Source organism: Schistocerca americana, chromosome X, assembly GCF_021461395.2.
Source record: "Schistocerca americana isolate TAMUIC-IGC-003095 chromosome X, iqSchAmer2.1, whole genome shotgun sequence".
Classification (NCBI taxonomy): domain Eukaryota; kingdom Metazoa; phylum Arthropoda; class Insecta; order Orthoptera; family Acrididae; genus Schistocerca; species Schistocerca americana.
Genome location: NC_060130.1, coordinates 313,479,530 through 313,507,458, shown reverse-complemented (window position 1 = coordinate 313,507,458; position 27,929 = coordinate 313,479,530). Strand labels below are relative to the sequence as shown.

Below are 27,929 nucleotides of genomic sequence, written 5' to 3'. Positions count from 1 at the left end.
ATGAAAAGTTTGAGTGTTCCTGCGCGCATAATTTTTTTTTTCTTTTTTACTTCTATGAGCAACAACTACTTATGAAGCAGACCATTTGTCACTAGTCGGCATGCGTGTTATAGGCGATATTTTCTCACTTGCTTAAGTACTTGGTTGATTCACAAGATGTGCAATACTCTGCTTCTTTGTCAAAACATTTGAAACCGCTACGGTCGCAGGTTCGAATTCTGCCTCGGGCATGGATGTGTGTGATGTTCTTAGGTTAGTTAGGTTTAAGTAGTTCTAAGTTCTAGGGGACTGATGACCTCAGATGTTAAGTCCCATAGTGCTCAGAGCCATTTGAACCATTTTCTACTTTCTTGCATTCTTGTTACATGATCTTCCCATAATGTGTTTCACTATGCCTTCATTCAGATTAAACATGTTTAATTCTTCCTTGATACCTTCATTTGTTTTTCTATCGAGTAGTATTGCCCTCAGAACCCACATTCCTACTTTCTATCATTTTTGTGTGTCGTTTAGTACATGTCCGTTTACAGCTATAAAACAACGTTGATTCATCTAGTTTAAGCGATGAGTCTACTCTGCTGATTTTAAAATACCGTTTGATTGAGCAACATGGATAACAAAATTTCTGTAGCTATCTAGTCACAACATTTGATCGTTTACAGAACAAGAAGCAGCCTGATTTGACAGAAGGCAGTAACACGTGCCTGTGAGGAAATTTTCAATTTTTATCCTGAAAGTCTATTTTTCTGCATTACACATTTTGGTTAGATTTTAGAGTTTCAATGCGATTCCGATTTCTCTGTCCTGAACAACTCGTTTCTATTAATACTGTCAAAGTATGGAAGTTAAGTACTACATGTACTTCCTGATCAAATTCAGACTACTACTCTAACCCAAGTTTTAGTGTAACTATTACTGTGTAATAATTTCAGTACATTCGTCAAGCATCTGACAGACTTGCCCCTATCAGTTTTGGTTCTATTACGGTGATCTATGTTCTTCGATACAAGAAAACAAGATAACATTTTTGTGAGCTTCCGCTGGTCGTTTTCGTTTATTAATACATTTACGAACACAATCATACTCGCAGTAGCGGCAGGAAATGGTAAAAAGCGTTTAAAAACAAGTCAGACTACTTAGCTGATTGAACTGATAGGTTTTCGAACAGCGCCCATTAAACAGCTTTATAGAACAAGTAGAAGTAGCGATCGAGTGAGTCCCAAGTATATTTCCACTCGAAACTACAGATCCCATCAATACTGGAGCCAATTTTCTCCAGGCACCCCAATGTAGCGTGCGTAAGTGGAACGTTGCACATAGCTTGGGGTGCTTCGCCTTTAAGACCACATTGCATGACGTTCTCAAGTGGGCGGGGCCGACTAGCTCCAACTCGCACTTCGCTGCTATCTTGTGTCATATGGAGACTGGCTGCTGCTAATCCACTAGCATCCCGCCGCATACTTCAGAAAACTTGGAAAACTGACATAATGCCTATGAAGATCAGTAAGTGATTGTTTTTTTACGACCATCACAAATGCATTTCACAACCAGTATCCACTAGCCAGTGATCAATAGAAAAAGATTCGTTAGAAACTTGCCTTTGTGACGGGGATAATAGAATCCATTTCTTTTCCAACCTCGCACTAAGTTCCTATACCCTATACAGGATTTAGAAATGGACCGGCCAAACCTTCAGCACACAGAGAAAAACTGCTCAAAACACCCCCTTATGAACTGCATAGTTGGTGTTTTTAAATCGGAAACTTTTTCTCAGCACTCTTGATCATAGAAAATAGCTACGTACCTGAAAATGGAGGTACGAGGTGCAAGGTGCAAGATCTCCCTGACCACCACCACCACCACCACCACCACCACCACCACCACCGCCGTGGTACCAAACCTACATACTATTTTTCAATGGCGACATACAGTAAACTGGTGGTTTCTTTCCACTCTAAACTGTATAAATGTAACTGTTTCCTAGATACACTTAATGAATCTACGCTTAGAACTCCTCCCTACTCGTTCTGTGCCGTTCCCTCGCTGATGATGTGCCTTGATGTAATTTTCGTAGCACATTGGGTTCGCCCAGAGAAGTAGGGTAGCTAACTTAATTAAATTCCTGGATGCCATTACAGTGCATTTATTGGCAAAAATCTTAAAACTGCTAACCATCACACTGTCAGACCCAAGTAACTTCAAAATCACGGAGAACAGACCACGATTTGCACAGAAATCGGGTGTGGATAATCTTAACGCCGACTGAAGAGACTGCCGTGCAACAGAAATCTTTAATAGCCTTCGTTTAACTTACGAACTAATCGTACGTTCTCGGCAATATGCGTGTCATTTGTCTCTTGATATAAATAGTTTACAGCACAGTGGCACTATAGCGGCAAGGCTTAATGGCATTTAGGCTCCACCAGCATTAATTAAGCTCAAGGTGGTGGCTTGCTAAAGAAAATGTCTTAGTTTTGCGGCTAAATGTTGGTGGATCCCTATTCAGAATCGCCAAGTACGACACTGATGATTTTACTCATAGTTCCTCATAACGCTGGCATACTTCAGTACCATATGGCTCGACCAATCTCCCTGCTAGTGGTACTGATCGTGGAGACCATTTCTTACTCGTCGCTACAGAACCCTAGAATGCTGTTCAAGAAAGATATATTCCTGTTTACTGCAGCGTCCCAATAAAATTTTAAAATTATCAAAATGTTGTCCAAAATATGAGGAACGTCACAAAGTCAGCCTGCATCATAAGTACAGTTCAGTGTAACACGTACATGAACGAGGCGAAATTGCTTGTGCACGCTATTCAGCCCGCCAAAAATGGCTCTAAGAGTCATTTCAAGCTTAGAGCATGCGCGCGTTCTCATTTCACGGAAAGAAACGTTGTAAGCGCGGAAAGTTGCCCAGTAAGCGCGGAAAGTTGCCCACCAAATCAGCCTACACCTCAGAGACGTCATTACAATATATAGCCGCTATCATTAGACACGAAAGACTTAAGGCCTACCTCGGCGTGATCACACGCGGTCAACACTACTGTAGTATGATGAAAATTATGAAACTTCCTGGCAGATTAAAACCTGCAAGGAAGTTTCATATCAGCGCACACTCCGTTGCAGAGTGAAAATTTCATTCTGATGAAAATTACTTTACCGTTTACGTCTGCCATTTGGCGCTACATTGTTGCCAACCCGGCCGCCGGCTACCGCTCCGTTAAGGGCGACACAGAAATACGGCGGGTCACTTCACATATGCTGTTAATGTGTAAAGCGAACCCATGTTGGAAGTGGTCGCTGCGAGGGATGACAGAAATGCATTATGCTCTGTCGGCACCTGATTTTAAGTGACCAAACACTGAACTGCGGCAGACTACACGTTTTCCAGCCCTTCATTTAAACTCATGTCCTAGCCTAACCACAACTTTATACTTATATGGCTATGGTGTCGTCCGAAAGAACAGACATCATTGATGACCTGCAGCCGTCTAAAACGAAATTAGAATTATATTAATACCTTCAGCTGCTAACAGGTGAGAATGTGTGCCCCGACCGAGACTCGAACCCGGGATCTCCTGTTTACATGGCAGACGCTCTATCCGTCTGAGCCACCGAGGGCACAGAGGATAGCGCGACTGCAGGGAATATCTCGCGCACGCCTCCCGCGAGACCCACATCCTCTCCTTTTACGTCCACACACTACATTCGTAGTGTCCCACCCCAACACACTCATTACTCGTGAAAGACATTCTTACCAAGACCCGTAAGAGTTCGGGGAATGTGTGTGCATCCGCACAGAAGCAGAAGTGGTGGGACACTACGAATGTAGTGTGTGGGCATACAAGGTGAGAATGTGGGTGTCGCGGGAGGCGTGCGCGAGATAGTCCCCGCAGTCGAGCTATCTTCTGTGCCGTCGATGGCTCACATGGATAGAGAGTCTGCCATGTAAGCAGGAGATCCCGGGTTCGAGTCCCGGTCGGGGCACACATTTTCACGTGTTAGCAGATGATGAAGGTATTAATATAATTCTAATTTCGGAACCACAACTTCGTAATGTTCACAATGTATCCGAGAAGATGTGGTCAACAGTTTGCGGCATAACTTAAATCGCAATCGCTTTATTGTCAGCGGCTACAGCCAATCTCTGCGAGCAAACTCGAGGTAGAAAAATTTCAGTTTCAGCGCTAAAAGCAAACCGTAATTTCTCGCTAGCACTGGTTACCTTAAACTATATTCACACTGGCTACAGGCGTTGCTGCGTTACCAACCTATTAGCAGTCCTGGTTGGAACTTGGCTGTAGACTATAGGCGACAAAGGCAGATTCCGAACGAAAACAGAGTGACAGAAAGAAAAATAAGAGCAAATAAAGTCAATACGATGACAATGACGCGGCAAGGTATTAGAAATAAAAGAACACGTTCAAACCCATTATCTGAAAAAAATTGTGATTGACGTCTTTTCACTAGATTTAGAAATACGAATTCGGTGCCTTGGACGAGTTCGATCCAACGACCCTCTACACGGCGGATTATTACGCAAACCATTGCGCTACGCCACTATATTGCGATAGGTTGTTGTATTTACGTCTGGTGCTCCAGTCCCAACGATCAACTGCAACCATCTACAATTCGGCGTCACGCAATGTCGTGCGAAGACTTACAATGTAAGCCAATCTTTGTGACATAACTAAGTGTGGCGATGTATCGCGCCTTGTGCGTAAGAATGCGGCAGTGTTCATCTACATCTACATCTACATTTATACTCCGCAAGCCACCCAACGGTGTGTGGCGTGGGGCACTTTACGTGCCACTGTCATTACCTCCCTTTTTGTTCCAGTCGCGTATGGTTCGCGGGAAGAACGACTGTCTGAAAGCCTCCGTGCGCGCTCTAATCTCTCTAATTTTACATTCGTGATCTCCTCGGGAGGTATAAGTAGGTGGAAGCAATATATTCGATACCTCATCCAGAAACGCACCCTCTCGAAACCTGGCGAGCAAGCTACACCGCGATGCAGAGCGCCTCTCTTGCAGAGTCTGCCACTTGAGTTTATTAAACATCTCCGTAACGCTATCACGGTTACCAAATAACCCTGTGACGAAACGCGCCGCTCTTCTTTGGATCTTCTCTATCTCCTCCGTCAGACCGATCTGGTACGGATCCCACACTGATGAGCAATACTCAAGTATAGGTCGAACGAGTGTTTTGGAAGCCACCTCCTTTGTTGATGGACTACATTTTCTAAGCACTCTCCCAATGAATCTCAACCTGGTACCCGCCTTACCAACAATTAATTTTATATGATCATTCCACTTCAAATCGTTCCGCACGCATAGTCCCAGATATTTTACAGAAGTAACTGCTACCAGTGTTTGTTCCGCTATCATATAATCATACAATAAAGGATCCTTCTTTCTATGTATTCGCAATACATTACATTTGTATATGTTAAGGGTCAGTTGCCACTCCCTGCACCAAGTGCCTATCCGCTGCAGATCTTCCTGCATTTCGCTACAATTTTCTAATGCTGCAACTTCTCTGTATACTACAGCATCATCCGCGAAAAGCCGCATGGAACTTCCGACACTATCTACTAGGTCATTTATATATATTGTGAAAAGCAATGGTCCCATAACACTCCCCTGTGGCACGCCAGAGGTTACTTTAACGTCTGTAGACGTCTCTCCATTGATAACAACATGCTGTGTTCTGTTTGGTTAATGCTATGAATGAAACTTATGTACTTCGTTGGTGCGCTCGCACGCCTGTGTGTGTGTGTGTGTGTGTGTGTGTGTGTGTGTGTGTGTGTGTGTGTGATATACGAAATAAATGGGCCAGACACATCAAGAAAAAGCCGTACAAGCAGCTGGAAGTGCACTGACCAACTGTCGTGGAACTTCGGCTATGGTGAACGGTTCGGGCGTGACGCTGAGCGTTCTAATTGGAGGAAACCAGCTCCAATGCGTAGAACTGTCGAGTAATTTTAATCAGACCATACGTATTCATCACAAATAACAGTAATAATCCCACAGCGCCGCAGTGTGCTAAAATGGCAGGGAAGAGAATACACAGAAAGGAACCTGTTCAAGGTTCAAATGGCCCTGAGCACTATGGGACTTAACTTCTGAGGTCATCAGTCCCCTAGCACTTAGAACTACTTAAACCTAACCAACCTAAGGACATCACACACATCCATGCACGAGGCAGGATTCGAACCTGCGACCGTAGCGGTCGCACGGTTCCAGACTGAAGCGCCCAGAACCGCTCGGCCACAATGGCCGGCAAAGGAACCTGTATTAACTGCCTCAGATACTCTTCACCACCGACTGCAGAATTTATCTGCACCTGGTGATCGACGAAGAAGAGCAATGATGCGGCCAGAATACCTTGGAATCTTAGATCAGCGTTTCTCCGAGTTCACTAAAGCACGCTGGCGGAAGCCGGTAACGTTTCTTAAACGAGTCCACTGCAGATACCTTCCCGTATCTTAAAGAATACGTCGATTCAAACGTTGGTTTGCACACCACTGATTTACCACGAAGTCTTCCCTCCAATCCGAAAAACGGCTCATTCAGTCCCACAACGACTCGACGTAAATGCGAACCACTGAACCTTATTTGTTCAGATATACAAGGCACTGCCAGAGATGAATGGCACGTTACCTGACAAATTAGTCTTACAACCTTTGTTTTAGGGGCCATCAGTCTTCTGCTACTTACGGTTTTCCACTTAGCTGATTCTACTGAGAACCTCAACCCTTTATAACATCACATCTCAAACTGTATCGCTTCCATACAATTCTGTGCTCCAGAAGTACATTAAGAAATTTCTTCCTCAAATTAATACCTATGTTAATTATCGTAGTCTCCTTTCAGCGAGGAATGCCCTCTCTGCTTGTGATAGTCTACTTCTAACACCATTATTTCGTCCGTCTTGAATTGTTTTGCTTCCAAGGTAGCAGAATTCCTTCACTTCTACTACGTGATGTCCGGGTTTTTATGATAGGTTAACAGATAATCTCGTTTCTCTTGCTCCGCGGAAACTTCGTTTTTCTTTGGTTCACTCTCGGTCGGTATTCTGTGTTGAGCAAAATGTCTATTCCCCTTACCAAGCCTTGCAATTCTTCTTCACTTTCGCCTGCCGGCTAACCAACTTTGGACCTGAGGTGGTCTGTCACCTATACAACCGTGAAGCCATTCCGCATCCTTTTGGCAAGCAATCTAGTGTTTCATACTTAAATAAATTGCTGACTCTGGAGGCCTTTAACTCGTGGAAACAAAAACTAAAGTAACAGAGCTTGCATCTAAACTCTTATGTGATAACTGGGACCCTGTCCTCTAGAAATTTTGCTGAATCAGTTTTGTGGCCATTGAAGTAACGGCAGAAGGCGATAAGATAGTCCCACGCGAGTTCTTATCTTCAAAGCTCCTGATATTTACATCTCACTGTTTGCAGCCTATGTTCAAAGTTTCATTGCGTTAACAGAGATACCTAGTGTCACACTGACCATTGTTTCCACATTTCTTTGTAGTGTTTGAGGTTTTATGAAGACTTTAAGTTTTCTGGACTTACTGAAACAAGAATTGCTTCCTATTTCCGCATGCTGTGAATGGGCTCTGCGTAGTAGCTGCCGATAGTCCACAGGTCCTATCACCATCATAATGAAAATGCTGATCTGAATGTGTGACTGATGATAATTTTTGAACACAAGGGAAACAATGATCCTGAATTACACTTTACGGAAAAAATTGTGAAACACGTACGGCTAAATTACCGTGATCCTGACAGTGACTATGTATGAACGCAGAAAGATTTTCCTATGTTCCTGCAGTTTACCTAAGAAGTCACGACTTTTCTAGATTTTGGTACACAGGCGTAGATTTCATTTAGTGTACATTACAAGATTAAATTGCAGAGTACGATTGCCTAATCTGACCGCACGAACGCAGCTTTAAGCGAAACGCGATAAAAACTGAAATGCTTCCTCTGAGGACCAAAGGTAATGGCTACTGTAACAGTTTTACAGTTAACTGTGTTATCGCTACTTTACCAAGTTTACGAACTCTTGTCACCTTTTTTTTAAATACATTTCGTGACGACTGCGTACCCTATACTGGAGTGCACTGCATCAACAGGACGTTCACGGTTACCTTTCACTACGTTTCAAAAGTGTTTCTGGAATTTCAAGCATGAAAGAACAATATTCCCTACTACATTATATCTGAAATGTCTGCGTATTCGACTTCTCACAAGTGATGTACCCCACCTCTAACTGTAAAGCAGACTAAAAATGATTTTAAAATACGGAGAAGTGTGTGTTCTACGACCCACCAAGGTCATTTATCTGTGAAACTCTACAAGAAAACTTGAAAATTAACGTATCTAGGCTATAGAACAATTAACTGAAAAACAGCATGATGCAAAAAAATTACGACCAGCAGGTCAACGAGCGATTTAAATGAGGTATTATTTGACAATAACAACCATGTACTTGAAACAACGTATGTAATTACATTTAACACTTAGAGCTGTATTTCCCAAAACAAAAGCTGCTGCGTTGTACGTTCTTGCCTTGTTCGTCACCGAAGTGTAGATGTGTAGTTTCGGCGAAGTGATTAAAATGAGTGGAATGGAAGCAGCTCGCGGCAGAGATATGGATGTGAGCCCCGTGGCTTTTAGCATGGTGCTGCTACAGTTCAGAAACTACGAAAATAATGTAACATGCCCACAAGTTGCCCTTACGTGTGAATACCATTCAGTGCCACCGTGACAAGAGTTTTGAGGGTTCAATACGTCACTGCGAATGTAGCATATACACACATCAAACAAGTTTTGCATCATCCCGGTTCCCACAACTCGGGAAGATAGATGTTGACTGTGGATACTGTATTACAGAGACAGTCATTTTGACTGTTCAGAGATGTCACTAAACCCACCCAAAGATATAAACAAACATGCACGAGCAGCGCCTATTAGACGGAGAGGGTCCGACAGCCGATCAGTTCCAGTCATTCCACCAGGAAGGAGGTACACGACTCGTGTTGTCTGTAGTTCGACCATGCCTAGACGGTCAATACCGCGGTTCGATCGCGTCCGCATTGTTACTTTGCGTCAGGAAGGGTTCCCAACAAGGGAAGTGTCCAGGCGTCTGAGTGAACCAAAGCGACATTGTTCGGACATGGAGGAGATACAGAGAGACAGGAACCCTCGATGACATGCCCCACTCAGGCCGCCCAAGCGCTACTATTGCAGTGGATCACCGCTACCTACTGATTATGGCTCGGAAGAACCCTGACAGCAACGTCACTATGTTCAGTTATGCTTTTCGTGCAACCACAGGACGTCTTGTTACGACTCAAATTGTGCGCAATAGGTTGCATGATGCGCAACTTCACTCCCGACGTCCATGGCGAGGTCCATCTTTGCAACCACGACACCATGCAGCACGGTACAGATGGGCCCCAACAACATGGCGAATGGACCGCTCAAGATTGGCATCACGTTCTCTTCATCGATGAGTGTCTCATATTCCTTCAACGACGAGACGTGTTTGGAGGCAACCCAGTCAGCCTGAACGCCTTAGACACACTGTCCAGCGAGTGCTGCAAGGTGGAGGTTCCCTGCTGTTTTGGGGTGGCATTATGTGGTCCGACGTACGCCGCTGGTTGTCATGGAAGGTGCCGTAATCGCTGTACAATACGTGACCGATAGTGCAACGATATTGGCAGCATATTGGCGAGGCATTCGTCTTCATGGATGACAATTCGCGCCCCCGTCGTGCACATCTTGTGAATGACTTCCTTCAGGATAACGACATCGCTCGGCTAGAGTGGTCAGCATGTTCTCCAGGCATCAACCCTGTCGAACATACCTGAGATAGATTGGAAAGTGCTGTTTACGGACGACGTAACCCACCAACCACTCTTCGGGATTTACGCCGAATCGCCGTTGAGGAGTGGGACACTCTGGACCAACAGTGACTTGATGAACTTGTGGATAGCATGCCACGACGAATAAAGGCATGCATCAATGCAAGAGGACGTGATACTGGGTATTTGAGGTACCGGTGTGAGAACAATATGGACGACCACCTCTGAATGTCTCGCTGTATGACGGTACAACATGCAATGTATGGTTTTCATGAGCAATAAAAAGGGCGGAAACGATGTTTAAGTTGATCTCTATTTTAATATTCTGTACAGGTTCCGGAACTCTCGGAACCGAGGTAATGCAAAACTTTTTGGGGTTTGTGTACAATTTTACATCTGTTCCTAAGCATTAACGTAACAGTCATACGATGATAATGTGATGTGTAGCTTTGGGAAGACGTTGAGGGTAGGGATCGGAGTTTTATCACTTCCCGGTGCTGCCACTAGGTTGTTTCTTGGCTACCGTGCGATTCTTTCAGCCTGTGTCGGTGGTGGCAAGGATTTTGCGCTACAGATTTACATTTGTGGATATTTATGATTGATAATCTCCTTATGAAAAAATATTGTAGTTTGAACCTTTCCATTAAATAAGCCCCGAGGCTGTGAATTGAAGTACTTCAAGCAGCTGCTTGATATATAGCCTTTTTATGCCAAGACGCGCTTTGAGCCTTCAGACAGAATACAAAAGAGGTGTCCACGTTCGTAACTGTGACCATTTAATAAGTAAATCGTGTTATGTTACTATACCGCACAACGTTCCTAGACTATACCACTGATACACGAGTAGGCGCAGACGTGGCGTATTCCTTGTAAACAAGATGGCGGATTTGCTTGCTGTGGTTGTGTTTTGGGCCAAAATAACTTAAACGGGCAACCGTTGTGGTCCAGAATGAGATTTCCACTCTGCAGCGGAGTGTGCGCTGATACCTTTCTGGCAGATTAAAACTGTGTGTCGGACCCATACTCGATCTCGGGACCTCTGCCTTTCGCGGGCAATTGTTATACCGTCTGAGCTACCCAAGCACGATTCGAGCCCCGTCCTCACAGCTTTAGCTTTACTTCTGCCAGTTCCTCGTCTCCTACCTTCTCGCAGGAGAGCTTCTGAGAAGTTTGGAAAGAAGGAGACGAGGTACTGTCTGAAATAAAGCTGTGAGGACAGGGCATGAGTCGTGCTTGGGTAGCTCATGCCGGCACGTTAGCTCAGCGTGTTCGGTCAGAGGATAAGCTGCCCTCTGTAATAATAAAAAAAATAAAAAAGAGTTAATGGACCAAAGATGCATTTTAACAAGCGTCATAGCGTCATGGGACGTCCGCCCCGAACAAATACAAGGTCCCGGGTTCGAGTCTCGGTCCGGAACACAGTTTTAATCTGCTACGAAGTTTCATTCGTTGTGGTGCCTAACCCAAAGCACCAATTAAGGAACAAAAGAATACTAACGGACAAGTAAACTTAAGCTACGATGTTATTTAAAAATTTAATACCTCAAACATTATCGATATACTACCCTACTAAAACCACCTACCTATAATTAAATTTCATTTCCGTTATATTTTCGGTATAAAATGTAGGTCGACGAATAGCAATTCGGCAATACCGATTACATTTCCCACTAGTATTTGTATTTTTATTCAAAAAGATAAAACAACGCTACCTATGGGTAGACACTACTCGAGGTGGAGATTTGGCTTCTGGAAGACGGTGTATTATTTGATAATTTTAATCTGCGCTGTATGTTGCACTGCTTCTTAATCGTTATACAGGGTCTGTCAGGAGCAAAGGTACATGCTTTGAGGGGGTTATAGTATTGGTGGTTCTGAAATAGAAACGCCATATGGACATATGCCCTATTCCGAATGGTTTCCGAGATAGAACATATTTCATTTACACTTATTTTCAGCATTACTCAAACGTCGTCGTCGTACACAATGTACCACAGTTGTGTAGAGGATGCTAAGACGAACAGTTTGACACAGGACACTTGTCTATTAAATCTGGAAACTACCTCAAATTGGCCTACAAAACCTACCTACACTACAACGCATGCGCGTCACACGACATTTTCAATATCTCGCGCACTCTTCGTGCAAAATATTAATACTAGAGAAAAAATGAATAGGAACATTTTTTGTAGAAAATTTAATGTAGTTTAATTTTGTACTGCGACACGTTTTTATTGCTATGTACGGGCTTACAATTGTTAAAGAAGAATGCCTAGAAGTGATACTAAATGAGTTCCATCTCAGAAACCATTCGCAATATGGCATATGTCCATATGAAGTTCTTTTTTTATTCAGAATCGCCGGCCGCTGTGGCCGAGCGGTTCTAGGCGCTTCAATCCTGAGCCGCGCACCTGTTACGGTCGCAGGTTGGAATCCTGCCTCGGGCATGGATGTGTGTGATGTGCTTAGGTTAGTTAGGTTTAAGTAGGTCTAAGTCTAGGGGGCTCATGACCTCAGATGTTAAGTCCCATGGTGCTTAGAGCCATTTGAACTATATTCAGAATCACTAATACCATCAACCCTCAAAGTATGTACCTTTCCTCCAGACTCACCCTGTATAGCAATCATAGTAGATCTTACAAAACGCTATTATTTACGTTAACGCAGAAATGAGAGTGCAATAATTTTTATTACTCCACATTTTCCCTTAATGCATTCACCCAGCTCTACTATGCGCTCAGCCCCATGATTTTTTGCAGTCCATTGTCAGCATAGATTCACTTCTTACAGAGCGATGTGGTGCATTGGCTAGCACACTGGACTCGCATTCGGAATGACGATGTTTCAAAACCCCGACCAGCCATTCAGACTTGGGTTTTCCGTGATTTCCTTAAATCGCTTGGGGCAAATGGCACTATGGTTCCTCTGAAACGGCACGACCGATTTCCTTCCCCATACTGACGTAATCTGAGGTGAGAAACACTAGTGCGTACGGTTGCACGGCTGTCTTCCTCAGCAGCTCTTACGAGGAGGAAAGAGGGAGGAGATTAGTGTTTAACGTCCCATCGACAACGAGGTCATTACAGACGGATCGCAATCTCGGATTAGCGAACGACAGAGAAAGAAAGCGGCGGTGCCCTTTCGTAGGAACCTTCCGACCATCCCTGCAATTGCCATAAGCGATTTAGAGAAGTCACGGAAACCTAAATCAGGGTGGCCGGACACGTGTTTGACCGTTGTCCTCTCGAATGCGAGTCCTGTGTGCTAACCACTGCGCTATCCCGCTCGGTAGTATCTGTTACTCGTGAGTGGGCTTCAAAACATGTAAAAGGGAGGAAAAACACGGTACGTAAATTGTACACCAAATTTATGACGAAAACCTGTTTTTAATCTACAAACAGCAAAATTTAGAATCATTATGTATACTATATTTCAGTAAGACCGCAGGAGATGCTTTGTAAATAAAAACGAAACGCATCTGGTGGTTTAAGACGGAAAAAACCATAATTGAAAAAACACCATGTCTGCCCGTATCCTACTTCTTATCCTACGAAACATATTTTATGGTTCTGTTATGCAGGTACTACTCGACCATGCGCATCACGTAACATCATATATGGTTAGTTGGTTCACACATTTTCATGTAACACATTCGAGCTCAGATTACACGGTATTGAATGAAGACACTTGTCGCACATATCATGATTGCATAACCGAGTTGCCATCCTCTGACGACCAGTTTCTACCGAAAATCTGACCAGAATTAAATTTTGCTACAGATGTTTGTGTCCAAGATAGGAGAAAAGGCAGCATCGGACGTAAAGTTTTAATCTGTTTATTGCAGACCGATGTTAGCTACTACGTCGCTATCTTCAGCGCAATTATATTCAAGTTTAAGTGTTTGTTATCTGCAATGTCAATGTGGTACCATGTGCGATTTTAATTACGATGAGTCGTCAAGACTTCGATATAATTGCCCTCAAGATAGCTACACAGTAGCTGAAATCTGCAATAAACTGATTAAAAATTTATAACCGATGCTGCCCTTTCTCCCATCTTGAATCTCATTAATACGGTCGTGTACCACGCAATTCCTGATGGAAACAAACCTAAAAAATGTCTGTATATTGCAAAAATGGATTGAACCACACTTTCAATGAGTCTAATTTTTGCTCTCTGTATACAAGCGTGTACGTTGACATCTCCAGGAGGAGTATATTCTTCGTTTTGTAGTTTCCGTCGTTTCTTTGTTGCGGGATTAGTTATTGGCATCTTCTTGATGTATATACTCCGTCTCTGCGTCTAAATAGCTGTTTGGGGCAGACGCGTCCCACTTTCATTTTCTAAAACTCTTCGATTACCATTTTTTATACATCTTGCCTCACGCGCGTATTGCGATGAAATATTGTTTAGCTGTCGTATACTGTCCAGGATGTCATATTGTTCACAGTTGCGTACACATTTCACATATACTTCGGATTTTTCTGTAAGTTTTTGTAGTTGACTTTAAGAACGCAATGTTCATGTAGTGAATCTGCACTAAGATATCAAAGTATTTGTCCACGAAGTTCATCATCTGGACTGCGACACACAAACAAAAAAAAGTTTTCTGTAGTAGTCACTCGTTTACTGTGCCATGCATTTCCATGATTCACACAGTCTTCAGCTGTAGAATTACGTAGTGCTAAACAGGTTTTTGCAGTTGACCTGCAGAAGTGTAAAGGCGTCTGTGCTCTACACTAAGGCTAACCACGTCGTTCTACACCTGCAGTTGATGTGTAGCGAAGCATCGAAACGCGCTGTGGTATTATAAGTTATTAACGCTCAAAACTTGTTTACATCATGAAGATAGTAATAAATGAATTTTCTTGTCTGCGTACTCTTTCGATCATTTCCACTGATTTTGTCGTGCTGAAACACCCGAGAAGCTTTTTACGTGGGGTAGTGGGAATGAAATGCCATAGAATGTGAGACCTTTATATTAAAAACCTAGAAAATGACGCATTTGACCATCTGAGAAATGAGAAAGCAGTTGGTAGCGGCTGCTGTGTATCCCGTGTAACGTGAGTCAGGCGCCGGAAGGAAGCCACGTAACAGCTGGCCGCGATTACTCAGCAAGGCGCAACCGCTGGCTCTGTAGTCACCTCTCCCAGCACACCTTGCGCACACAGAAACACGCCCTAGATGCAGATTAATACTGAATCTGGTACTAAAATGGGCCCTATTGGAGAAGTTTGCGCGCCTGATGGAACGTTTACATACGACCTAGGTGTGGATTGGTGGTAAAGGGCACCTAAATACTTTGTGTGTGTGTGTGTGTGTGTGTGTGTGTGTGTGTGTGTGTGTGTGTGAGAGAGAGTGAGTGAGTGAGTGAGTGAGAGAGAGAGAGAGAGAGAGAGAGAGATGCATGCTCCTGTGACACCATCTGATGAGCCTGCTCGAAAATAAATTAATGGGACAAAATACTGATAAAACTCAGAAAGCGACTGGTTGCATAATGTATCAATATGGACTGCTGATAATGTATTATACACGATCAATTTCGGACATAAAGAGCCTTCTACTTTAGTAGAGATTCAAGAAATGTATAACTTTACTGATACATTGTCGGCAAGTTAGCCTATATCGTAGCAAGTCTCTTGATACTGGAATATCAGTTCTACTCGTGATCAGATGACGGATAAACTTGCACAGGAACAGTCAATCCCTTCAAAACACTGATTCAGTAAACATCATTCCAACAACATTTGAGAAATATTTAGTCATCGCCTTTTATTGTAGATTCGTCAAGCTCCTCATTAAAACTGCACCATATGTTCTATCCCAATCAATAATCGACGTTCACCTAGCGGGTGTGGTGGGCTACTGATGCATAATAATAGAGGAGTTAATTGGAAAACTGTAAATGTTCCCTGGCGCTGAAGGGATAAGGCGCTTTGATATCTTACTTGCTGCGGGGAAATCTGCACAAACCATTTAGCAGAAAGTTTGGCTTTATCTAACTTTTTATGCAAGTGATGTTCCCCTGCCCATGAGCTAAATACGCAGTCGACACTACTTTGGCAGCTGGTAAACTTCATGGCGTCACATCGATTCTGTTAAAGACGCCGTCATGGTATTTTAGGTTCCGTCGGACTTCTGCTACTGCAGGAATGGCGATTTAACGATGGACACGAATACTGGATATGAGGTTCAAAATAAGAATTCTCAGCCCTCTAACGCAAATACTGGACGCTGGAAAACATTTCCTACGAAGACAAGCTCACCATTTTGTATTGCAGTATTTAGATAAAGTTATCAATAATGTGAAGTCCATCTCCAGCCACTGTATGATGTGTATAGTAAAACTTATTGTGGCCTAAATATATTTCTCCATTCAATTTCCGGCCTGGTCCAGGAACATATCCAATTTTCAAACCAGAAAACAGTGTCTATTGAAGGTGTTTACTTTAAAATTGACGCGTTTCCCTCTAGTGGAGCATCTCCAGAATTTCTGCACATACTGAAGAGCGCCCCCTACCGCGAAACGCGCAAATTTTAAAGTAAATGCCTGCAGCAGATACTGTCTTTTTATTCGAACACTCTGACCTAACATTCTGCAACAAGCGGAAGTGGGTTGTTCGCAAAGGTGAGAGGGAAATGTAGTCAGAGTACAGGCCACTACATATGTATAAATTTATCGGCGGACCGAAGGAACTACCTAATTCGTGGCAGCCTACACACGTCCTGACCGACTGCACTATGCGAATACGGCACCGTCCTGTTTTGTTTATCTTAAGTTCATTTAATTTATGTTTTACGAGATCCCGTTTGGTTTTACACAAAGAAAAATTGGGGCTTAACTTGGCTGTTTTAGAAGGAAAAAAGTAGAGAGGAAGCTGTGGACAAATAAGTGGCTAACGCAAAGACAGAAGTTCACCCACCCTCTGTTAAGGAGCTGGGAACTGATGATTTCCGTAATTATCTAGGAATGGATGGAACCTGCATTTCGGAGCTGCTGATCATCAAACAATTCTTAACGAAAAAGAATAGTCATGAGAGAGGCTTTCAGCTGCAGGGTGAGGCTGTTAGCTGCATTACGTTTTCTAGCCATTCGCAGAAGTTAAGAGGACATATTTAGTGCTGCTGTATCCCCGAAATTATCGAAAATTATTCCTGACACCTGCAATGTGATTTATAGTTGCCTGAGGAAATACATCGTGGTAAAGGAAAACAAATAAAAGATGTCCCTGTAAATTTGAGAAACTTATTTCAAATGAGAAGACTACTAGAAATCGTGACTACGCACATCATTTAATAGATACAACGGATATGTAAGCAATGAAGCATTCAGCAACTGTTAGTACTGAAAAAACTCGCACACTTTGTTTGTCATAGCAGAAGGCTTGGATATAGGCTGGACTTCAACACTTACAACGATGAGGCAAGTGTATTTTATGAATAACGTCCATTGACTATATTTCCGTTTTTAGGTTTTACTTCCGATACGTGTTTGAAATAAAATCTCAGATCTAATTTGGTTGCGTTTCGGTTTTTAGTTCTCATTTCTGACAAGTATTGGAAATAAAACCTATAAACCTAAATACATACGGCAGGCGGATTTTTATTCACAAAATACACACCTTTTACGCTATGCGCTACACAAGCCATTACGGATTCGTTAAAAATGTAACAAATGCTTCATTTCCTTCATCACTATTTCTACACTCCTCGCACGACGGGTCCCACGAACATCTAGTTTTTAATTTCTTCGGAAACACTGCCAGAGTTTCGTCCGCCTCGCAGTCTGTAGAACAGCATTTCGTCCCGTGCGCAGCGACAAAAGGCGAACTTTAGTCGGGCGGATGGAAAGACAAAAGACGACGCTACACATGGCACAGTTTGTTGGGTGAAGTGTGGGCGGTTGGGGGTGGGAGTGTTGCCTGTCGTGTGGTACTACCCGCCCAATATCCCGCTAACAAAAATTCGTCGGTCGGTCGGTCGGTCAAAACGCCTCACACGTCCAATCTGTCGGTCGGTCGGTGCGTGTGTAGGGCCCTTAAAGCTTTTTAACCGACAACCCAGGTACACAGAAATGGCACAGTTGTCCACAAAAAGCAAGGGTTCCATATCGAGTGTCTCACCGTCCTAGCAGGAAGATCCATTTCATATATGTTATATTTGTTCTTTCGGACATGTCCGTACGAAAGAACAAACACCACATCCATAATTACGGCGAGGACGACCAATTTATCCCTTCAGTGCAGATGCATACCGGGCTCGAACTTCTATGGGAACCGGCGAAATGCCGCGAGTAATGATGATAATGGGCAAAGGGCACTACATCAGTGATGCGTGGGTGTTGAGAATTTGGGTCTGACGGGAGACGTGCTAGGGTAGTCCATGCATTTGTAATGACCGTTGTGTCCGGGTGGCGCAGTGATCAATGGATCTGGCAATTGAGGAGACCCGCGTTCGAATCCCGGGCTTGCACAAATTTTCAACTTTCCCATTTAAATCAATGCGCACTGGCAGCGACTGCCCATGCCCTTGAATGAGCTCATTCGAACTGAATCCAGCACTACTGACAGATGTGCACAGTGACATGAACAGAGCTGAACAGCAGTGTGTGCGCGACACCCAGAGCACTGGCTCTAACAAGACAGGTTAGTCAGTATGAAAATTTCTGCGTTTCTGATCTCACTATTTGGCGTGTTCGTGTCTTCTTCGTATTCTTACAGAGAGATTTTGGTGCAAGTTCCATAGTGCCGTCGTTACATTATTCGTAATGTAAGTACTATGAATGTACCTTGTATGCACCAAAATACTCTTCCATAACGAATTCAACAAACTTTCTGTATTCACTTTTCAGTTGCCGCTTTCATAACAGAGTGTACATTAAATATGAACTGAACGTAGATATAGGGCTACGCTACAGATCATTCTGTGACGACGACCCTTATTTCGAATTCAGTTTCATAGGTTTCGTTACCTCATAACCCAAATGTTACCCAGTGTTCCGCACAGATCCGTCTCTCAATACAACCAAGAGATAATGGGGTGGGACTTGGGAGCCGAGTTTTTATACTTAATACGTGATTTTTGACATATGCATAACACTTGCACATACATGGAGCAGTTTAGGAACATTTCAATATGCGATCTAAACTAACTCCGATTTCCCTGTGAGTTTCAAATTAGCCGTGTCAATTACAGCTGCTTCACTTCACCAAGCAATAAAGGACGAAGACAGCCCGAAGACGCTTTTTTATCGGTGAAACATTTTCGAAAAAAATATACCAATACCAACGAAATGTCTTAATTGTACTTAACAGAGCTAACACTCGCCTGTTGTGGTTATAGCGTCACGCATAAAGTCGCATCGCATATTGCTTTTACCCTTATACGGAAATAAAACATGGACAATAAACGTTATAGAAAGAAGAAAATAGACTTCGAAGAGTGATACTAAAGGAGACCACTTAAGTTAAATGGGTAGATCTGATAATGAAGTGATGCTGAACCAAATCGGGGAGAAAAATTTATGGCACGAATTTACTATATAAGGAGGGTTCGGTGGATTTAAAATTCTCAGGCATGTAGGAAGAGAATTTGATAACGTTAGCAAGTGTAGGGGTAAAAATTTTAGCGGAAGGCCAAGGCTTTCTTATGGTAAGCACTTTCAAATAAATACTTTCTGTAGGAATTCTGAACATGTGAAAAGATTTGCAAAATTTAGGACTACAGCGTAGAGAGCGGCATCAAACTGTTATTCTTTGGAAAAAATACCACAACTACTTTCTCCGCTGGAAGCCTACCGTGAAAACGCTGAAAAAAATTCAAGGGTCATCAGTTCAGTATCATATCGAAGTTTCACCAAGAAATCATTTACATTCGACGATAGAATTAAAATACTGAGCGCTCTGCCGTGTTCCGTATCGGTAAGCTGGTTGCAGCGGTGTTTAAATGGCTGGCGTCCTTTGAACTTGGCAGCGGTAGCTCGGCAGTCGCACATCAAACTACTTCGAGCATAACAGAAAAACTTGACCCAACGAATCGCTCTTTGTTTCAGAGTCCTTGGGTAGAACTGCGTTTTCCATTACTTTTAGAATGATTTTCAAGGGAAGTATACGTTCTGTATTGCCGTTGTAACAACGCCAGTTCCTCCCCTGTACAGCTTTTGGGTTGCAGAAGTTTTGACTTACCTTTTATTTAAAGCACTGACAAAATCCTGAGTACTGAAACAAGAACATCAAATATGCCACCTGTTGAGATACACATGTAATAGTTGTCGATCTTACTGCACCTCGTGGGAACACTAATTCACGATTACAAAAATTCGGCTAAATTATGTTTTATTTGCATGTAGGATAGCATCAAAGCATGCACGTTTTCTGGTGGGGCTCCATGCTTCATTTTTATCTACCTGACCCGCATGTTATCCTTAGCCCTCCGAGTTTTACCGATGAAATAGCGATGCGAAATGTACAACAGTTGTGTTATTCCACAATGTAAATGTTTTACAAAAATGCATATTTCAAAGTATCATACGTTACATATTCTTGCATGCATAGTTAAAATAAACTTATAGAAGTGCAGATTACAACTATTTACAAAACTCATTACCGATACCTTTATAAAATTATAGCAATATTTTCTTCTGCAGATGAGGGTGAATTACGCAACTGTGATATGTTCACTATGAAAATTATCCGTAACCAGGCACATCTTAAACGTCTGAGAGCCTATATGTATACAAACTACGGACTGCTCATCAACTGGTCACTGCATCGTGTAAAACGTAGTTAAGAATTTGGGATTGGCAGCAGACCATCTTTTTAAGGTAAAGCTGTGTATAACAGACTGGCTGGTTAGCACACACAGCGCGTCTGCCGCAGCCGGCAGCTACATAAATTCCCACGGCCGAGGTCCTCAGGTGGCCGACCCAAAGGACAAAGGTTGTGTTAGTGACAAAAAGCGCCCGGTTGGACAGGATGCGGCCGCCACCGCTCTGACGTTTCGTATGGGGCGTCATGCCGCTTCCTTTGTCTTCCCTGCAGCTGGCAACGGAGCCAGACAGCCACCCTGCCAGCAGCCCTGTTGCCGCTTCTCCGCTTAACAGGTGTAACACACGACAACTGTCAAAGGAACCCAAAGGGCCGGCCGTCTTACTCTACATTTCCCGTATTCCACTATATAAATGCCAATGCCAAATTCACGCGGAGTGTCCGAGATAATATTTCGGGTAAGGCGCAGGGCCACGAAAACCAAAGGCTCTTAATAATCATAAAATGAAAAAAAAATCTTACCTTTCCAAGGAATTTGCCCTTTAGATAAGTCGTACGAGTGGTGGGGTCGACAATGTACTCCGCGACGGGCGCCTCTGCATCATTGTTGCGGCCGCTGTAGCTGTGCGGGTCTTTGATGCCAGCGATGCCGGAGTCCAGAGAGTCGTTGTTGTTATATGCTTCTGGTTCGGCCTCACATGCCAACAGCAAGGCACTGTTGAGGCCTTTGAACGCGTTGTCGTGCTTCTCGATCGCGAGGCTCATGGTGCGCGCTTTCGGTGGAGTCGTAGTTACAAATGAGTAGCAGCTAAGTCGGGACGAGGCGCATGCCGGTCGCTCGGCTGTGACCGGCGCAGACGCCGCCTGAACTTGAACTGACGTTTCTTGAAGCTGCTGCCGGGCCCACCAGAGGCGCTGCGGCGCGCCGCCCGTGACGTCACGGGCGGTGTCTGTGCACTGCCCTAGCGAAGCCGCGGCGCGCCGGCAGGCCCGTTCTTGCTATTAATAGTACGAGCCGACCACGCGCAGTCATCACGAACGCTATGACGACTGCACGCAGGTGCTCCTACCGTTGTCCTGTTCTAAGGTCGCGGCAAATGCTGCGGCTCTGTCAGTTTTCTCACCAATTCCTGTAACCTGTTGCTTCGCCTGTCGGAGGACATGGCCTGCTTTTCCGCGGCGCTATCTTCTGAGTAGCAGATAAGAGTACGTACCAATGGTATCCATGGGTCGAATATTTGAAACCTGCATACCTATGGCCGAGCGGTTCTAGGCGCTTCAGTCTGGAACCGCGCTACCGCTACGGTCGCAGGTTCGAATCCTGCCTCGGACATGGATGTGTGTGATGTCGTTAGGTTAGTTAGGTTTAAGTAGTTCTAAGTCTAGGGGACTAATGACCTCAGATGTTAAGTCCCATAGTGCTTAGAGCCATTTGAACCATTTGCGAATACCTATTTCAAATATTACAGATTTCTTCTTCGTTATTCATTTTATTTAGTTTTCTTATGTATTTATATTTCTTCTACATCATTAGATACCCTTCGAGGTAGGCAGACCTGAGCGAATATACCATTGAAAATCTTTTTTGACAGACATCTGCCTTTGCAAAATTATTTAGTTACTTTTATCCTCGCTGATTTTAGTTATATGCCGTGATGCCGCTGTCTAAGTAATGTTTCTATGCGTAACGTTTCGTTCCCTAATGCTGGAGACATCCTTAGAGGTTGTAAGGATTTAGTTAGTTCTGTTATTTGATTACTTACTTTTTCTTTTCTTTTTATATCCCATGCAACACAATTGCACCATCATCAGTGGCTGCCCTGACTGATGACACAACTGTTGTAAGATCCAAAGAAGAGCAGTGCGTCTCGTTATAGGCTCATTTAGTAAACTTCAGAGTGTCACGGAGATGCTCAGTCAACTCCGGTGCCATAGCTGCAAGAGAGAGGTGGTCTACATCTCGATATGGTGTACCGTTAAAACTCTGGAAACGTAGGTTCTTAGAAGAATCAGCCAATATTATTCCTGCTTTGTACATCTCGCGAAAAGACCATAAAGATAAAATGAGGGTCCCGAATCGATACGGATGCTTGCGAGCAATCTTTCTCCCCGCGAAACATACTCAACTGGAACAGGAAAAGAGGGAAGTGTCACTAATACATAAAGTACACTCTCCCACACACCATGAAGTGGCTTGCGCAATACAGATGTAGATATAAACTGAAAAGTAAAAAAAAAAAAAATAAATAAATAAATAAATTAAAAAGTTTTACAGTGGTGATATCTGCCTCCTCACTATACAGAGTGTAACAAAAATATACGGTCAAATAAGGGAAAAAAAAGAAAAAAATGTTACATGGATGCGAGTCCAGAAACGCTTTGTTCCCTTATTAGAACCCATTTTCTACAACTCTTCATAGTACATTAGTCACTGGAAACACACAGGTACAGAAAGTACTAGCATACCACGTCAAACTCAGTCGTACATGAAATATTCAAAATTGTTTCTGTAAGCACCGAGAATCGCATCAACCCGATGTCGAGTTGAATCCTGGGTGGGCTGGTGTATCCGTTCAATACTACGAATGGTTCGCAGCATTCCACAACAATCACTGCAAGTACAATTTAACCAGACGTAACCAAAGAGATATTTTGGAAATTTCATGTAAGAATTTCATGTGGTACGCAGGTACTACTCTATAAATCGAACCGTAGAAGCGCCCGCAGTGGGGAATACACTACTGGCCATTAAAATTGCTACACCAAGAAGAAATGCAGATGATAAACGGGTATTCACTGGACAAATATACTATACTAGAACTGACATATGACTACATTTTCACGCAATTTGGGTGCATAGATCCTGAGAAATCAGTACTCAAGAACAACCACCTCTGGCCGTAATAACGGCCTTGATACGCCTGGGCATTGAGTCAAACAGAGCTCGGATGGCGTGTACAGGTACAGCTGCCCATGCAGCTTCAACACGATACCACAGTTCATCAAGAGTAGTAACTGGCGTATTGTGACGAGCCAGTTGCTCGGCCACCACTGACCAGACGTTTTCAATTGGTGAGAGATCTGGAGAATGTGCTGGCCAGGGCAGCAGTCGAATATTTTCTGTATCCAGAAAGGCCCGTACATGATCTGCAACATGCGGTCGTGCACTATCCTGCTGAAATGTAGGGTTTCGCAGGGATCGAATGAAGGGTAGAGCCACGGATCGTAACACATCTGAAATGTAACGTTCACTGTTCAAAGTGCCGTCAAAATGGGAACAAGAGGTGACCGAGACGTGTAACCAATGGCACCCCATACCATCACGCCAGGTCATACGCCAGTATGGCGATGACGAATACAGGCTTACAATGTGCGTTCACCGCGATGTTGCCGAACACGGATGCGACCATCATGATGCTGTAAACAGGACCTGGATTGATCCGAAAAAATGACGTTTTGCCATTCGTGCACCCAGGTTCGTCGTTGAGCACACCATCGCAGGCGCTCCTGTCTGTGATGCAGCGTCAAGGGTAACCGCAGCCATGGTCTCCGAGCTGATAGTCCATGCTGCTGCAAACGTCGTCGAACTGTTCGTGCAGATGGTTGTTGTCTTGCAAACGTCCCCATCTGTTGACTCAGGGATCGAGACGTGGCTGCACGATCCGTTACAGCCATGCGGATAAGATGCCTGTCATCTCGACTGCTAGTGAAACGAGGCCGTTGTGATCCAGCACGGCGTTCCGTATTACCCTCCGGAACCCACCGATTCCATATTCTGCTAACAGTCATTTGATCTCGGCCAACGCGAGCAGCAATGTCGTGATACGATAAACCGCAATCGCGATAGGCTACAATCCGACCTTTATCAAATTCGGAAACGTGATGGTACGCATTTCTCCTCCTTACACGAGGCATCACAACAACGTTTCAGCAGGCAAAAAATGGCTCTGAGCACTATCGGACTTAACATCTGTGGTCATCAGTCCCCTAGAACTTAGAACTACTTAAACCTAACTAACCTAAGGACATCACACACATCGATGCCCGAGGCAGGATTCGAACCTGCGACCGTAGCAGTCGCGCAGTTCCGGACTGAGCGCCTAGAACCGCGAGACCACCGCGGCCGGCTTTTCAGCAGGCAACACCGGTTAACTGCTGTTTGTGTATGAGAAATCGGCTGGAAACTTTCCTCATGTCAGCAAGTTGTAGGTGTCGCCACCGGCGCCAACCTTGTGTGAATTCTCTGAAAAGCTAATCATTTGCATATCACAGCATCTTCTTCCTGTCGGTTATCTTTGTGGTGTAGCAATTTTAATGGCAGTAGTGCAATTTGATCACGTGACTTGACGCAAAACTGCCTCAATTCGTTGGATACACCGGTTCCCGTCAAATCAGCAGAGTTAAGGAACGTCGGGTGTGGCCAGTACTTGGATAGGTAACCGGCTGGGTACGCCATATGCTGTTGGCTGCTCTCTCTTTGCCTTCACAGCAAAGGAAACGGGGTGATAGCATGAGGTTTCTGATCACCAGAGTTTGCACCAGTGACTTGGATTGAATTCCAAACCTCCACACAGTGGCTCATGAAGTGAGGACGTGTGACACTGTCGATGGTGAACCGTCCGCCGGATGGGGATGTCAAGCTCGGCGGCCCCCGGAGGAGTGGGCAGCGAACCGACACCGGGTTTCTTCCTCTCCCTTCTCTTATCACCAACCACGCTAAACAATCCACTGCAGTCATCTACACATATCGGATACATTTAAAACACGCACCTCCCAAACTTTGCGAAGGAAGGGTGCCATTGTGTGCGAAGGACGGAAAAAGCTTTCTAATTAGGTAGCTGAAACTGCCCTTCGGGGTCTCCCAGCCAACAATGCCATACACATTTACTTTTTACGTGAGCAGGTACAGCAGCATTCCAGTTGAAAGTAATGCTCGTTGTTACCTCGCAGTGTATGCGTGAAAAGTGATAGCAGAAAATGCCTTTGCGGCAACCGCGGCGGTTTGCTGTTGACGCCATTAAATTTATTGACAATGAGAAGAAGAAAGAAATGACTCTGTGTAATACTAACACTATAGACGTAATACATTTTTTTTTCAGCCGTATTTGCTGTAATGCTGTGCATACGAGAGAGATGGCAAGTGTGTGGTGCCATCTGCTGGCTCTTTGTGAAACTACAACTTTCAACATGCAAATTTAATTTTTGTATGTGATTATTTTCTGGTTTTGTTTAACATTTATACGTGTAAGGCTAAAAGGTTAACACTGAAAAATATTAGTAAACAACACCTTTCTGTGAGTGCTCAACAGGACACTGTGGCACTTTTCAAATAAATGTTTGATCCGTGATAAATACACGGCAGTAGGAGTGTGGCTTGCGAGGTATGTGACCGGACGACCGATCTGATCGCCGTGTTCGTTAAAGGGCCGCCCGCTCTGGGGGAGGGGCGTGCGCCGGCCCCGGATCGAATCCTCTCGGCGGATTATTGCTTCAAATGGCTCTGAGCACTTAACTTCTGAGGTCATCAGTCGCCTAGAACTTAGAACTAATTAAACCTAACTAACCTAATGAAATCACACACATCCATGCCCGAGGCAGGATTCGAACCTGCAACCGTAGCGGTCGTTCGGGTCCAGACTGTAGCGCCTAGAACCGCACGGCCACTCCGGCCGGCCGGCCGGATTAATGACAAGAGTCATGTGCCAGCCAGCCTGGAAGTGGTTTTTAGGGAAGTGGTTTTCAGGCGGTTTCCCACATTCAACTAGGTGAAGACCGGATTGTTATTCGAGCTCCGCCTTAGTTACACGATTGGCAAAGATTTACAAAACTTTCTTACACTTCGCATGTATAACACTACACTCAATCTGTCCTGGGCTGGTAACAGTTCGGTGACAGGAAGGACATCTGGCCACATCTTAAAGTAACAATGCCAAATCGGTTACTATCCATGCCAACCCTGTGCAGATGCTGGACAAACAAATAGTAGGATGATGGCGGTATGAGGACAATTTAGATCAAATTGATATGCAATTTAATAAATTGATCACTTAATTACCCCTATCCCCTGATGACATCACGAGTTTTCCCAGCTGGCACGTGAGTTCCTTCTCCCACCACCCCACTGAGAAATTCCGATCCCTCGCCTGTCCCTCCCCTCTCCTTCCCCATCCTTCTCTACCCTCTCCTCCCCACCATCCGGAAAAAAAATTGCTGGAAACTTTCTCAGTCTGTATTGAGCTGCCAGACTGGGAAGATAAATATAGTATTTATTTAAACAGTTTCACCTTATTTATATATTTAAACAATTAGGAACAATTTCACAGTGTTTAGTTATTTAAACAATTTCTGAAATCCATCCCTCAATCACTAACAAGTATAGCTGGAATGTCTTTGTGTGCTCATATTACCAATGTTTATGTGTACAATTTGTGGGAATATTCTTTATTTTAACAATTTGCAGGAGGAATTTTCTTGTGTGCAACCCACTCACAGATACGAAGTTCGACCACTACATCGTATATTTAAAAAATTAGTAACACTTTCCGTAATAGATCGAGATAAAAAGTAGTTCAGTTCCGACATACTGAGCCACCTGGATCAATTTGTTCTACAAAGTAATGGATCGCTATTTCTCCGATCGCCCAAGGAATAACGTCACGAAATAAATGTCAACACAAGTCACTGCATGTAAATACACTGTTAAAAATCTTCCGATCGCGTCTTCGCACCGACTGCAGAGCAGATGTGCCATGGGAACTGCATCTTCCTGCGCCCACCCACACACCGGCTACTTCGCCGTGACCACGCCACAGCCGCCTGCCATCCAACATTAAGCGCGCATCTCCCAGTATTAGCGCGTTGACCGCACAGAGACTGTCGATCAATATTGAAATTACACGATGCATTCTCAGTGCCACAGAGCTCCACTGCCCGTGACAGCGGACGCAAGCTACATTTTTTGTGACCGTCCGGCAGCCAGGTCACCCCACAGTTGTGCTCCCCTTTATTGGAGAGAAATTGAGAATCGTGCTACAATGTCACTTGCTGATAGCATCACGAGATAGATGCGATGAGACATTCTGTTGACATGACAACTCGTCGAGAGTGGCGGTTTAGACCTCGAGTAATTGAGTAAAATGCGTTGAAATTACGGAAAACCTTGTAAAATTACGAACATTGATGAAAAATACGTAAAATTGATGAAAATATGGAGGGATGGGGGTACTTACTTGCTCGCCTGGGTGTATGGAAGTCACTGCATTCCTCCACCAATGCGGTTGACAGCCTATGG

The 27,929-nt window shown here is 44.0% G+C and overlaps 1 protein-coding gene across 1 annotated transcript in view; it reads right to left on the bottom strand.

The window, feature by feature from the left end:
- Positions 1-21,502, bottom strand: part of LOC124555529 (serine/threonine-protein kinase PLK1-like) — a 256,330-nt gene extending 234,828 nt beyond the window's left edge. The window contains exon 1 of the mRNA XM_047129483.1: positions 21,161-21,502. Coding sequence (XP_046985439.1) covers positions 21,161-21,403 — 243 coding nt within the window. The 5' untranslated portion in view covers positions 21,404-21,502. The remainder of the gene's footprint in view (positions 1-21,160) is intronic.
- Positions 21,503-27,929: the final 6,427 nt, after the last annotated feature.